A 15127-nucleotide genomic window follows, 5' to 3' on the forward strand; every position below is an offset into this window, starting at 1 on the left:
CGTTCAATACTGTACAAATTCACCTATTCCTTAATCAGTAAAGAACTTTCATTTCTTCCCATTGAGAACATAGTAGAAATTTTCCACCTTTTACAGTGTAGTTCAGAGTTGACCAATATCATGGAACATTATACTATAAAATATTATTCAATTAAGGTATCACAATCAGTGGAATATGATACCTTAAATTTATGAAAGAAGAGCTTATGTTAATGTTTTAGAAATCATGTAATAATATACAATTATAATTATCTCAGCATTTTCAGTTGTTCAACAATTCAAATTTGGCTTTCCGAAATCATATTTTTTATACTTTTTGCTATGCATTTTGTGCTACACAAATGCTGTGCTGTCGTTTTGAATGTGTGGCCAACAGTGTGCTTAAGACTAAAAATACCTTACAGTTCACTTTTACTCTTTACTCTCTTAATGACTTTTTGCAGATGTCACATTGCCTTAAATTTTGCTTCACTTGGATTTTTTTTAAAAGATGATTTATTTATTTATTTGAAAAGTAGAGTTAGACGGAGAGGTAGAAAGAGAGATTTTCCACCCACTGATTCACTCTCCCAACGGCTGCAGTGGCCAGAGCTGGACTGATCTAAAACCAGGATCTAGGAGCCTCCTCAGGTCCCCCATGTGGGTGCAGGGGCCCAACATGGGCCATCTTATGGTGCTTTCCCAGGTGCATTAGCAGGGAGCTGGATCTGAAGTGGAGCAGCCAGGATTCAACCCAGCAGCCACATGGGATGCCAGTGTCACAGGTGGTAGCTTTTACCAGTTACACCACAGTGCTGGCCCCTTGGTTTAGAATTTGTAATACTAGTATGAACTGAAGTTTATTTTCATGTCATATAAACATGGCATATATGAAAGACACTTACAAGATAAATAAAACGAGATGCATTCCATCAGCCCACTATCTCATAGTGTTAGTAAGCATAGAGTGCATTCAACTCTCAACTTTTAGAGTTGTCCTTCTGTTTGCAGGGGTTCTTCATTAGATATTCGACAAATGGAGGACTGAAAAAAATTGGAAAAAATTTGCCACTATACTGAATGTGTATAGTTTTTTTCTTGCCACTGTTTTCCAAACTATACAGTACAAGAACTAATTCCATATCATTTACATTGTATTAGGTGTTATAAGTAATCTAGATATGATTTAAAGTATATGGGGGAATGTGTATAGGTTATATGCGAATACTGACCCGTTCCACATAAAGGACTTCAGCATCTTCAGATTTTGGTACCTACCAGCATTCCTAGAATCAATCCCCCACAGATACCAAGGGACCACTGTATTTACTACTTGACTGACATTAGGCAAGTTACTTAATCTGTGCCTCAACTTTCTTAAGTTAGGGGTAATGATAGTGTCTACCCCAGGATTGTTGCCAACATCAAACTCATATGAACAGTGTGTGGCACTTATAAGTACTCAGTAACTACTGGATTTTTACTTCAAAATTAATCACTAGAATTAGAGAAGACTTTAGGAAACAGTGATGTGTTCCTAGAACATGTGTGAATATCCTTTGAGAATGTCTTAGTGGGCTTATTGGGTCCATGATTGTGCCTCATATGTTTCAGAATAATTTTCAGTTCTGTGTAACAGAAGCCTCTAGCAGATTTATCTCCTAGAGAATCCAGGGATACCTTCTGTTCAAAATAAAAATGTTTTAAATAATTTATTAAATCAATTTTCATTGCAGTAGAAATGAGATTAGATAAGGAAGATTTGAAAGTTCTTTTGAAATACTTGTGTGAACACAGTTCAATAATACATACTTTGTTTAGCACTCCCTAGTGTACTATGATCTCCCAAAATATATTCTTTATATATCTGAAATGTATCCTTTTGGAACTAAAATTTTATTTTTATCAATTTTTAATGATTATCTTTCTAGCACATATCACGTATTTCCTTGCCATCCTATACTGAATATACTAGACATTTTACCGTTTTCTAACTTGGTATTGTGAACATTATTTATTATAATCCACTATAATCTAGTGATGCCCTTGAGGCCTATGGAGGCCTGTTTGCTCCAGTGTTAAATGACCCTGTACGCTTATGCTTGTGATTTCTTGTGTCTGCATTGTATATGTCTTCCTGCATTCCTTCTCTTAGGCTGTTTTCATTCAGCTGGCAGGATGCTTTTTTCTGACAGCACTTTCTACTATCCTCTCTTCCCCCTTATTTTCTGCTCTTAATCTGCATAGGGCCAGTAAACAAGATTACCAAGCTTGTTAAAATTGTAAGTAATAAGCAAATTATGAGCAAGTGGTTGCATTAGTCTGTGAATATTGTAGTATCTACCTTGGATGTTAAAAAGCCTTTTTTGGGGGGCAAGGATTAGAGGTGCACTTCCCGGTTCTAGGCCATGTGTGACAGCCTGCTGAACAAGTGAGGTGTTGCTATAATGAAAATATAAATAGAAGCCAATATTGCTTAAACTGGTATTTTGATACACTGATGGGAAGTCACAGTTATTCAGTGATGCAGGGTTTTTCTAAGCTGGCTAGCCTAATTATTGTATCTTTTCTAATGTAAAGTTATACTTTTTCAATCTATAAATCAACTTAAATTCTCCTCCACTTAGCTACTTTGGTTCAAGTTACTAAGATTGTTAAATATTTAAAATTGATTTATTGTGTTTTTCAAAGCTACACAAGTCTTTTTATGAACAGTTCATTCTTCAAGAAATACCTTATGTTTATTTTTTCTCATCTTACATACTCCATTGAAGTTGATATGGAGTTTGTTTTAAAAGCATTTGTAAATGAACAAAATATTATTTATGCAGTCCTTCCATTTGACATTCAAGTTCATGTTCGTTATGGGACTTACTCATAATCTAGGAATTTTGAAATGTTTTTTGTATACACTAATCAGGGTTTTGTTTTATTCTGGGATTTGATGTTGCAGGATGTTATTTGTGATATGATCCTATATTTGAAGAATGTGAATATATATATATATATACATACCTATATATCGTAATGCATAATCCAGAATTTTATGCAGGTGCTGATTATATATTCTTCTCTGCAGTTACAATCTTAAGAAGTTTAGATAATGATTTAAAACAATTCTTAGTACCTTTTGTCTTTTGCTTCCTGAAAATTTAGCATTTTAAATTATGTTTATTAGTACTGTTATGAAGCACAGATTACAAGATTTACAAGGAAACTAATTTTTCCTTGTGATCTAAGTTGACATTCTAGGATTTTTCCCCTTAAGTTCTTTTGGGGAAATAAATCATTATTCTAGTCTTTTTCATGTTTGGATTAAAAAGCAACTAATTTGCCATACGTCATCAAACTCAGTTCCTCTCCTAGCAGCATAAAGAAAATGTGTTTGTGACATTTTTAGCTTATTGACACAGTCATGTGTCCTTAATTGTGCTATATTACATTAAAAAATACATTTCACCTTTATGCCTATATGAAAGAAAAACTGAGTCACGTTGATCCCTTTATACATAAACCATGTATTCCTTGTTAGGTTGCCCAACAAAAACAGTTGTTGACTAGCCTGTACATCAGAATTCTTTAAATGCACTTGGAACAATTTTGCTTACATGTGTGCTATGTGTGGTAAACTCAGAAGCTTGAGGAATAGATTTCTTACCTTTTTAAGGAAGCATTTTTTTGGGGGGGGTTACAATCACATTTGCATTCCCTTCAGTTTTTGGTTTAAAAACTGCCATCAGGACCAGTGTTGGCAGCGGTTAAGATGCCACTTGGGTCACTAGCATCCCATATTACAATGCCTGGTTTCAAGTTCCAGCTCTGCTTCTGATTCTGACTTCCTGCTAATGTGCACCTTGGGAGGCAGCAATTGATGGCTCAAGTAGTTTGGTCCCTACCACCCATGTGGGAGACTAGAATTGAAATCCTGCCTCTCCACAAACTTTTTGAAGTACATTTGTACTTTCAGGAAAGCATTGGCCCTGTGTGACCTAATTTGTGGAGATTGTTAGCTGTATTGAACGTGTTATTTCAGTGGAGAAAACTTAATATCATAGGATGCAAAGAGGTATTTCACATGGAGAGTTAAATATTAGTAGAAATGTGACAACATGTTCTATAGGTTGACCTTGAGTTTACCTTATAGCCAGCCAAAGGTCTTCAAGCATTTTGCTCATGTACCCCTTTGACCACTTCCAAGTTGACATACACCGTTTTTTATCAGAAGGTTCAAATAATTGCATAAAATGTACTTTCTAACATTAGTGTGGATTTGTGGCAATAAAATGGTAATACCACTCTTTTAAATGTATTAAATAGAATCTAAGTATCAGTGATATTTCATATTCACCATCACCCATCTTAAAAGACATGGAATTTTTTTTTTTTAATTTCCTGGGACAGAGCTTGTATCAAAAAATTTTCTGAATTAATGTAATTATTTATATAAAGTTAATTCCACATCATAAATATGATTTTAAAGTAATTGTTAAGCATCAAAAGGAAAAATTATCTCTTACTGAAGTAAAGGAAGGAGAGGTGACTATATGAATGATTCCCTCATAATTATTATACTTGTAAAAAGTCCCCATGGGTCTCATGCACATCTCAATTTGAAGACCTCTGACTTAAGTGTATGCTGCAGATTATTGCAATCACACAAGACTAGTAACTGAGGGCATGCACTCTGCAGACAGACCACCTGGCCTTGACCCAGCTCTGAGTCCCAGCTCGCTCTTTGATATGGGAAGTCTGTGTAACTCCTATTGTCCCTGTTTTTGTATCTATAAAATGAAGGTAACAATTGCCTGTTGCACAGGTAACATGAAATAATGTTTGTAACATGCTTAAGGATCTGGCGTGTGTTACTGTACAATTTTACATTTTCTTTTAAAATTCCTTTGAGAACTTAATAGATATGTCTTAGTGATCTCTGAGCATTTCTCAGACTTATTTAAATAATTTGAGGATTTTCTATTGGTACTTTCCTTACCTCTATCCTAGTAGATCAGATTTTATAGATGTCATACAAGAAACTAGTCAAGAGTGTTCCTGTCCATATATATATATACATAGATATACTGATGTGTACAATGCATATTAGTATATAATGTTTGCCCAGTAGAAAGCAAATTATCACTAGTAACATTTATTGAACACCTACTGAAGTAAAAGGTGTATTTGACAAAGAAAAGAAAATTGATTCTAAAGTTTGCCCCTGCAAAGGACTAATGAAAGGTGTGAAGATTAATAAATGAGTTTTGAAAATAATTTGAATTTTTTAAAAATTTAAAAATTTATTTATTTGAAAGGCAGAGGTCTATCAATCTATCTACCTACCTACCTACCTACCTTCCGTTTGTTGGTTCACTCCCCAAATGCCCACAATAGGCAGGGCTGCACCAGGCTGAAGCCAGAAGCCCAGAGCTGCATCTGGGTCTCTCACATAGGTGACAAGGAGCCAAGTATTTGGGCCCTCTTCCTCTGCCTTCTCAGGTGTGTTAGCAGGAAGCTGGATGGGGAATAGAATAGCTGAGACTTGAACTGACACTCCAATATAGGATGCAGGTGTCTCAATTACCAGCTTAAACTGCTGCACCACAATACTTGCTCTGAAAATAATTCAAATTTTAAAGAATAACATAGTCAATTTTGAAGAAAATCAAAGTGAATTCAGAGTAACCTATAGAAGGAGGTGACCTAAGTTAACAGGAAGAGGTGGAAGTATAGGAAGAACACATAGTTGTCCATATCCTAAATTTGTAGATCAGTTGATACAGTATCTAAGCAGAATCAAGTTACAGGTATTAGAATTCATGTTATAGCTTTAAAAAACTGCTGGAAAACTCATCAACTACAGAATGGTGAAATGACTTTCACTACTAGAAATTTTTTTGATGTTACCTACCTCAACATGTCCTATTTCACAAAATAAATAATTTAGCCATTAAGATATTTTTAAAGCATACGGTCTTGTTTATATTATGTTTATGAGCTTTTTACCTGGTAAATATTGAGTAAGAAAGAACTGTACAACTGAAAACTGTGTCATGAACACTGGCATTTTGTGAGACTGGAATGAAGAACAGAACAGTTGCTCTCACATATATGTGGAACGTCTGACTTTTGTAACTGCACAACCTATTTAATTCAGTAATTATGTAGTGATTTAAGCCTCATCTCCTCCAGCTTTTTTTTATTGTTTTGCTCATGATCTATTTCGGTATTCTAGATCTTTTGTGATTCCAAATAAATTTTGGAATTGTTTTTCCTAATTCTGTAAACAGTGTCATTGATGTTTTGATGGGGATTTCATTGAATCTGTAGGTTGCTTTAGGTAGTAGGGCATCTTAACAATAATAATTCTTCCATTAAGACCACTAGTTGAACTCTGTAATCAATGCACAATCATTCTTAGGCGTTTAAAATTAACAGAAAAGTGATCTCTGTTAAACATAGGAGTGGGAATAAGAGCGGGAGGAGATATATAGGTTGGCACATGCTCACTCGGACTTACCTCCAATGGTGGAACTAGAAATGTGCCAGGGGATTTCAACTCAATCTTACCAAGGAGGCAGGTACTAATGGCAGCACACTTGGTAAAGTGATAAGTATAAATACACAACCGATCAAAAAGATAGGGTATGTGTCGATGAGATTTCACAAATAAGACCAGTGTAAGCAAATAATGAAGGATAGAATTAAAAGGGAGAGAATGATCCTGTGGGGGAAACAGGACACACAGCAGACTCATAGAATGGCAGCACTCCTGCCTCAGAATCAACCCTTGGGACATACGGATCTGGCTAAAAGGTCCATGAGAGTCTCACAGGCATAGAAAGCCATGACACGTGGCAAAAAACAATCTAAATGAAAGATCCTGGTGAACAAGACCCCAGCAGAAGGAACAGGCCATCAAGGAGAGAGGCGCCTTTCTCTGAAGGGAGGAAGGAACCTCCACTGTGATATGGCCTTGACTAAACAAGTTCAGAGTCGGTGAGCTCAAGGGGCTTCCGTAGCCTAGACAACTCATAGCAAGAGTCTCGGGTGATTGCTGACGTCATAAATAAGAGTGCCAATTGTTAAATCAACAACGGGAGTCACTGGGTACATGCTCCCCACATAGGATCTCTGTCCTTAATGTGTTCTACTATGAAACTTAAAAACAACACTACTAGTCGAACAATACCCTATACCTTGTGCGGTTGTGTGAGTGCAGCCTGTTGAAATCCTTGCTTAGTATATACTAAGTTGATCTTCAGTATATGAAGGTAATTGAAAATGAAACTCGATGAAGGGCGGGATGGGAGAGGGAGTGGGAGAGGAGAGGGCCACGGGAGGGAGGGAGGTTGGGGGGGGGAGCCACAACAATACAAAAGTTGCACTTTGTAAATTCTCATTTATTAAAAAAAAACTATTTAACAAACAAAAAAAAGAAAAAAAAGAGAACTTAATACTTTACCCTTTTAGTATTTTTTATGTTCTACTTAAAACTATTGGTTGAACTCTGTAATTAATACACAATTACTCTTAGGTGTTTAATTAATGCTATAACTAGTACTCAAATAGTATTTTACACTTTGTGTTTCTGTGTGGGTGCAAACTGTTGCAATCTTTACTTAATATATGCTAAATTGATCTGTATATAAAGATAATTGAAAATTAATCTTGATGTGAATGGAAGGGGAGAGGGAGTGGGAGAGGGGAGTGTTGTGGGTGGGAGGGAAGTTATGGGGGTGGGGAAGCTATTGTAATCCATAAGCTGTACTTTGGAAATTTATGTTCATTAAATAAAATATATTAAAAAAAACAATAATAATTCTTCCAATCTCTGATCAAGGAATAGCTTGCCATTGTTTGCATCCTCAATGATTTCTTTGATCAGTGTTTTATAATTTTGCTGTAGAAATCTTTCATTTATTTGGTTAAATTTATTCCTAAATATTTTGGGTTTTTGTAGCTTTTGTGAATGGCAAATGATTTCTTAACATTTCAGCAAGATCATTATTGGTGTATACAAAACCTATTTTTGTATGCTTATTTTGTATCCTGTGACTTTACTGAATTGGTTTATTCTAATAGCTTTTTGATGCAGTGCTTAGCTATAAAACCATGTCATCTATAAACACACGTATTTTCACTTCCTCCTTTCCAATTTTGTTGTCTTTTTTTCTCTTCCCAAAACAAATAACCTAGTCCCACCAAAGTTACATCGTATTCAAAAAAGCTTAATTATAATTTTGTTGTGAGGTTATACTTTTCAGAATAATTAGTACCATACATCCTACACTATCCAAGAACTAGAGAGAATCATTGTTTAATGCATGTAAAAATAATGCTTAAAGTAGATATTAGGCTATAAACAGTTCACACTCTTTGGTGGAGCTTGACAAGGAGGACTACTGGATTTGATTTTAGCTCACATGGTTACAGATCTATTTTAGAATATTTGTATCTTGAATGAATTTTGATGGTGAGAATCCAACCTATTCTGATGTTGGCTTCCCATATCTTCCATTTGAACTATGTTCCTACAAGTCATAATTCTAGCAGTCTGAAATAAACTCTTTGAAAAGAAATAGGTATATCTTTCTCCTGTTGTAAGAGGAGGAGGAATTTCTCAGTTCTTACTGTCCTTTAATATATTCTTTCTGCCATGATTTTATCCCATTCCATGCCATCTCTTTCCACAGGACTGTAAAAATTTCTCCCATTTACAGGTCCTCTTAGTCCTTTCAGCACATAGAACTTTACCTTTATGCAGCACCATTTAATAGTTCTAACAGTTAGGCTACAGTATTCTGTTTCTGTGAAGGGTCTTTTTCCTACTTGATGTTCTCTAACCTAAACATTCTCCAAGGTCCGGGACCCATGAATTTGTAAATGCAGGGAAAAAAAAAGATTTAGAATCCCTGAAAATATTAAATAGACTGTTTTGATTTGTGCCATTTTATGGATATTTAAGTGTATGTATGATTCAAACTTAGCCAACAGTGTTCTCCCAAAAGATTTTTAGAGAAACTTGTTATGAATAGATGATTTGTTGTTAACTTATCAGCAGAGTATGTATAAATGGTTTCTTCTGTCTGAAGGATATGAACTGTGTTCTCTTAGGTAAATATGTACCCCACTTTCACTCTTTTTTACACAACTATTCTGTTTAACAATCTTTATTCATTTACTTTAGGAATGTCATAAGAACAACGTAAGCTCTTTTCCGTGAATAAATGGTTTCCTACACTTTCTCAGTCAGTTTACAAAATTAAAATCAAATAAGTTCTTTTGGGGTCTTAGTGTGATTTCTTCAACCTATTAGCACATATTTAGTTCTGTAGTTAACATATAAGGATACTTCAAAAAGTTTTTGGGAAAAATGGAATTAAAAGATAAGTTTATTTGGGGGCAGGCATTTATTTGGCTTAGCAATTAGGACTCTGGTTAGGATACCCATGTCCTATATCAGCGTGTGTGCATTCAACTCTTGGCTCTAACTCCTGATTTCAGCTTCCTGATAATGCAGACCCTGAGTAACTCAAGTAGTTGAATTCCTACTCCCCAGTAGCAGAGCTGGACTAGGTTACTAGCTCCCAGCATTGCCCCCCACCCCAGCCATTGTGGTCATTTGGAGAGTGAACTAACAGGTGGGAGCTCATTATCTCCTACTCCATCTTTCTCTGCCTTTCAAGTAAATAAAAAGAAAAAAAAAATTAAAGTTTGTATTACAGAAAATGTTGAGGTTTAAACATAGTTTCTTCATAATTCACATTTTCCATGAATTTTTTAAGACGCCTTGGATATAGCATAATGTTAGGGCTTTTAAATGTTCCCCATCACTGGATTATAAATTCCTTAAAGGCAGGAGCTTTGTGACTTGTTCAACACTCTATCATTCCTGACACCAGCTTAGAACCTTGACTTGGAATAAAAAATTTTTTATGTAGAACGTAAAATGTTATTTTTTTTAACAGATTTGGTTCATTTGACTTGCACATCTTCTAAAACTGCAAGAGATGATTTAGAACCAGTTGTGCAGAAGTTGTTTACTCCATTTACCGAAACGGAAATAGGTAAGAAAATAATTGGTGATTCACTATGGAAAGGTGATGTAACCATGACACTCTTAGACATCCCATAAAGGTTTTTGCAACCTGAACTGCAATGTGATGTATTCAACAACTGTCACATGTTTTACTAAGATTATTGAGTACAGTGTCAGCTTAAACATGGGGTGAAATGTTTACTCTCTAATAGTAAAGGAAACACAAACACACATACACACATGTATAATTAAATGCAATAGTATGCATTCTAAGTATACATTTTAATGTGCACAGAAGAGACTAATAAGAAATCTCTCAACTGATTTTGGCGAGACTATGGACAATTTTATCTACATAATTATCTACATAATCTACAACAAGCATAAGAAGTATTCCTTTATCAGAAAATGTTACCTTCCTTTAAGAAAAAAAGTTGATTCAACCAATAGATTAAACTACTAATTGGCAAGTGTAGGAATCCTTTCTGATAGTTGCCTTTATCCATACATACTAGTCATGTGATAAATATTTAGCTTCAAAAGTATATATGATATTCCTGGTGATGAATGCCTTTCAGCCATGAATTTTTAAACTTTTCTCCCCCACTTAATTGGGTAGCTCTGATAGCTGCAAATGGAGTAGTTATGGCATATTTTGTGTGTAAGTGATGAAAAAATAGCGTGATGGATCTTCATTTGCATAAAGTCAAGGTGACTTTCATTACAGGATTTACATGTCTGCTTGAATCTTGGTCACCTTTTTCCATTGATTGATATGTCCTCATTTTCTTTGGATATCACGATTATTCAGAGAACTGTCCATTTACTCCCACCTTATCAGTTTCCTTTCAGCTCACCTAATATATATTTTGTTTTCTTAATGCAGAGATAGAGTGTTTACATTTATGTAAGAAGACAAACTTGCATTTTCAGTAGCTAATATCAATATAATTGTTTTTGTGAGCTGCCCTGTTAGAGTTCTCTAGTTTGAAAACTTCTTTAGTTTGGAACTTAATTTGTTTTATATTTATATTTTCTTCTTTGAAACTCTCATGTAAATGTTTGGATCACAAAGTAATGGTGCATGGTATATTTCTAAACCTAATATGGAGTTACAGTTTTATTCTTTGGTTTTCATTACATCTAAACCTTGCTTATAAAACCCTCAGTGTCTTCATCACTTCTAAAATTTTTCATAGTTTTTCTATTGTAATTCCATTGTGTGATGCTTCCAAATAGTAATACTAAATTTGAATCTTGTATCATTACTCTTCACTTCTTAAATGCACTTAATTTTCTTTTGTAAAAGAATTAAACTGGTAGAAATTACATGTTCATTACTTAGCCATCTTAGATTTTTAAACATTAATCTTAACGGTTAAAGTGATCTCATTTTGAAATGATGTATTGTTTAGAACCTGAGTGAAATTCTTTAGTAAGAACTGTGTGTTCAGAGGGGTCCTCAGGTGCACCGAGGCACTGAAAAGCTAGTTTTCACTGACACATAGGCCTTTTTATCATCAGGATGAGGTAGTGGTCATATTTTAATTAAAATGTCAGAACAAATACTGTTGGAGTTATTGAAAATGAATCACCAGATAAAGTGAGCACTGGGCCATGGCAGGTCAAAGAGGCAAAGTCACCTGGAGAAGAGAACTCAATTCATTTTCCTGCCTAAATGAGGAAGAAGGAACTTTATGAGCAATATGAACTTTTAATACATTAAAGCACATTCTTCTCTGTAGCAAAAGCCCACATTTTCACAGATTGATGGCTTTTATTATTATATTTTCATTATTTGACCATCATATGAGACCTCATGCTTTAGAACATTGTAAATATTTTATGTTAAAACATGTTCCAAAGGACTAACATTATTCAGGCTTATTTTCATTTGAGTTCTTCATTCTGTATGGTTCTGTTTCATAAGTCTTTGTGAATATCAGTCTAATCAACTTGCAAGGAACTTCATTTCTTAGAAAAAATGTTATTTTCATTTCAATTGCAATATTACTTTGACAGTGTCTGAGAAATTCTAGTGGGGCTAGATATTTCCTCTTTTTCACTTTTAACATATCAGCCAGAGCTATTGAAATGTGTTGTGGCTCATGAAGCAATGGCACTGATACTTCCACAAGCTTTATCTACCAGGCTTCTTTAAGAACATCAAAGATCTCTAAGCCTTCTCTACTTCTTGATCCAAAGAAATATCAGTTGCTTTATGTTTGATGAGCAGGTGAGAAAATTAGTTACCATTCATGAATGCACTAATTCTTCCAGTTCTCAGAATATCTTTTAAAGCACTGAGAAAGATTTACATAGTAAGCATTATATTTAAGTCTCAATAACAAAAATACCCTGGGTATTTTATTACTTTAGCCATAAAAGTGAGGTTTTAAATCTGAATTGAAATGAAAATGTCATTAGTAGTATATCTTTCTTTCTTTCTTTCTTTCTTTCTTTTTTTTTTTTTTTTTTTTGACAGGCAGAGTTAGACAGAGAGAAAGGTCTTCCTTCCGTTGGTTCACCCCCCAAATGGCTGCTACAGCTGGCGCTCTGCGCCAATCCGAGGCCAGGAGCCAGGTGCTTCTCCTGGTCTCCCATGCAGGTGCAGGGCCCAAGGACTTGGGCCATCCTCCACAGCCTTCCAGGGCCACAGCAGAGAGCTGGACTGGAAGAGGAGCAACTGGGACAGAATCCGGCGCCCCGACTGGGACTAGAACCCAGTGTGCCGACGCCACAAGCTGAGGATTAGCCAAGTGAGCCACGGCGCCGGCCAGTAGTATATCTTTAAATGTTTAAAATATAATGTCATAACTACAGCATCTTTTTTTTCCCACCATTGTGTGGGGCATGTCGAGTTTTCTCATTCCATCTCATCATTCTTATCGAAAAATACTACTTACAATCAGGAATTCCCCTTATAGGAATAGTACTGTAAATACTGTGTGAATTCCTTTACACACACATACACACCCACGAGATTTAATCAGGATAATCTAGTATTACCAAAATAGTTTACTCTTTCCCTAAATATGGCATGAAAACTGTCAACCATTTCTGACTTTTATTTGGTGTTCCATAGTTGCTTTGCTTCTGCCCTCCTTGTTCTGTACTTACTCCAGTTTAATTTGCCAAAATCTTATTCTAAATTACCTGTTACTTCTTTAGTCCTTCACACTAATTGAATGAAATGAGCTATTGCAGAAAACTAATTGTACTGCTGGCAACATGTGATGAACTCTAAGCCAAAGCTCAGCAACTTTAATATTTTTTGACAATTGTATGCTTCACAACTATGTGGTATTTTTTTCCAGCCATTTCTCTGCCTTCTAGCTGACCTCAAAGAACGATAAAGCAATTAAATGTCTCTTTGAAAGATTTAAGGTGAAGGGCTGATAACTCTCTTGTATCCAGAGCATCTATCTTCAGCCTCTGTCAGTTTATCACCTTCCTCCTGTTTCTTTTCAAAGTCTCAACCTCTATGAAATTTCTTTCCTCTAGTTAATCGGATTATTCATTTCTTCAACTTGTATTGTGTTAAAAACCCTACTCTGAGCTGGAACTTTCATGAGATACAAGATAATCTCATCTAAGCAAATTCTTAAAAATGGACTGGATGCTGTTAAAGGCCTTGCAGACCTCAGCCCACTTCTCTGCAATGCTCTCCAAGTCTAGCATCACAAATCATAGGTGGTTTGTTTAAGTATCTTCCCCTAAGATTTAGTGAAACTCACTCACTAATCCATTTACCAAGAACCATATGGTTTTAGCTGTGAAATATGGGTTCCTTATGTTCTTTTATTTTGTCAATAAATAGATTTTGCCACCTGCCACCTAATGTTGCCTACATGAAGTTAATGATACCTTAGACTCATAGATCTTAGCATTAAAAAGGGGGTACCTTGAAAAACTACTTCTACTCAGTTTCTTCATCCTATCACACTGATAATTATGAATTACTTAGAATTAACTAGAAAAATAACAATTGGAGATATTTTATATGAAATAGTAAAATCCTTTTTATCTTGAATTTGAGAATAAGACATTTTTATTAACTGAATATTGCAATTAGCTGAAAACTTCTCTACATTGATTACCAATTTAACAGTAACAGTAATTAATCAGATAATACATACCTTTAGCATTTATACATTTAACATTTTCTAAGATTTATTTATCTGAAAGAGTTACAGAGGGAGTGAGGGAGAGACAGAGAGAGACCTTCCATCTGCTGGTTCACTCCCCAGATGGCTGCAATTGCCAATGCTGGGCCAGGCCTAAGTCAAGAGCTTCATCTGGGTCTCCCACATGGGTAGCATTGGCCCAAACATTTGGGCCATGCTCTGCTGCTTTTCCCAGGTCATTAACCGGGACCTGAATTGGAAGTAGAGCAGTCAGGACTTGAACTGGCACTCATATGGGATGTTGGCATCAAAGGTGGTAGCTTTAACCTGCTATGCCACAACACTGGCCCCTGTAACATTTTCCTTATGATTCACAAAGTGCCTCATGGTCTTTTATAATCTTATATCCATTATTATCAATGTACAGAATTTGAATATTTGTTCATATTCATGCTAAAGAAAACTCAAGTCAGTAAATTAACAGTACATATTTTCAGTTTCTAATCAAAGAAAATTTAATAGTAACATTTCTGAAGGGAGATGGAAAAATGATGATTAAGATAACAAGAAAGAGGCTTTAGGCATTGAGGTTAGTAAGGTTGGACCTCTTTGTAAGCACATCTTTCTGTGATTATACTTGAAAACAATATCAACTCAGAAATTATGTATTGAGCATCTATTTTATTCTAGGCCTTATAGCAGGGAACAAAAGAGAGGAGGGGGAGGTGAAGAGTAAGCACTAAGTTTCCCTTATTTTTGTATCCCCAGATCCTATGTGCGTAACAGATTCTTCCTGTTCAGTAAAGAAGCTGTGCCCAAATTGTTACTCAGTCTTATGATTTCATTTTTGTTATTTGTTGGTTGTCATTAACTTTGTAATCCAGCAGGGCAAAAACATTAGAATGAATCTGGATATCAGTTTTAGTGCTGTACATACTATTTTCTGAGGTATCATTTGCATACTATGTGCTTCACCAGTTTAAAA

General features: G+C 35.2%; 1 protein-coding gene across 1 annotated transcript in view; it reads left to right on the forward strand.

The window, feature by feature from the left end:
- The window catches only part of CHM (CHM Rab escort protein), a 208804-nt gene that overhangs the window by 176506 nt on the left and 17171 nt on the right, over nt 1–15127 (forward strand). Inside the window, exon 13 of the mRNA XM_008272993.4 lies at nt 9945–10043. Within this exon, the coding sequence (XP_008271215.2) occupies nt 9945–10043 (99 nt within the window). The remainder of the gene's footprint in view (nt 1–9944; nt 10044–15127) is intronic.

Source organism: Oryctolagus cuniculus, chromosome X (genome assembly GCF_964237555.1).
Source record: "Oryctolagus cuniculus chromosome X, mOryCun1.1, whole genome shotgun sequence".
In the NCBI taxonomy this organism is placed as follows: Eukaryota; Metazoa; Chordata; class Mammalia; order Lagomorpha; family Leporidae; genus Oryctolagus; species Oryctolagus cuniculus.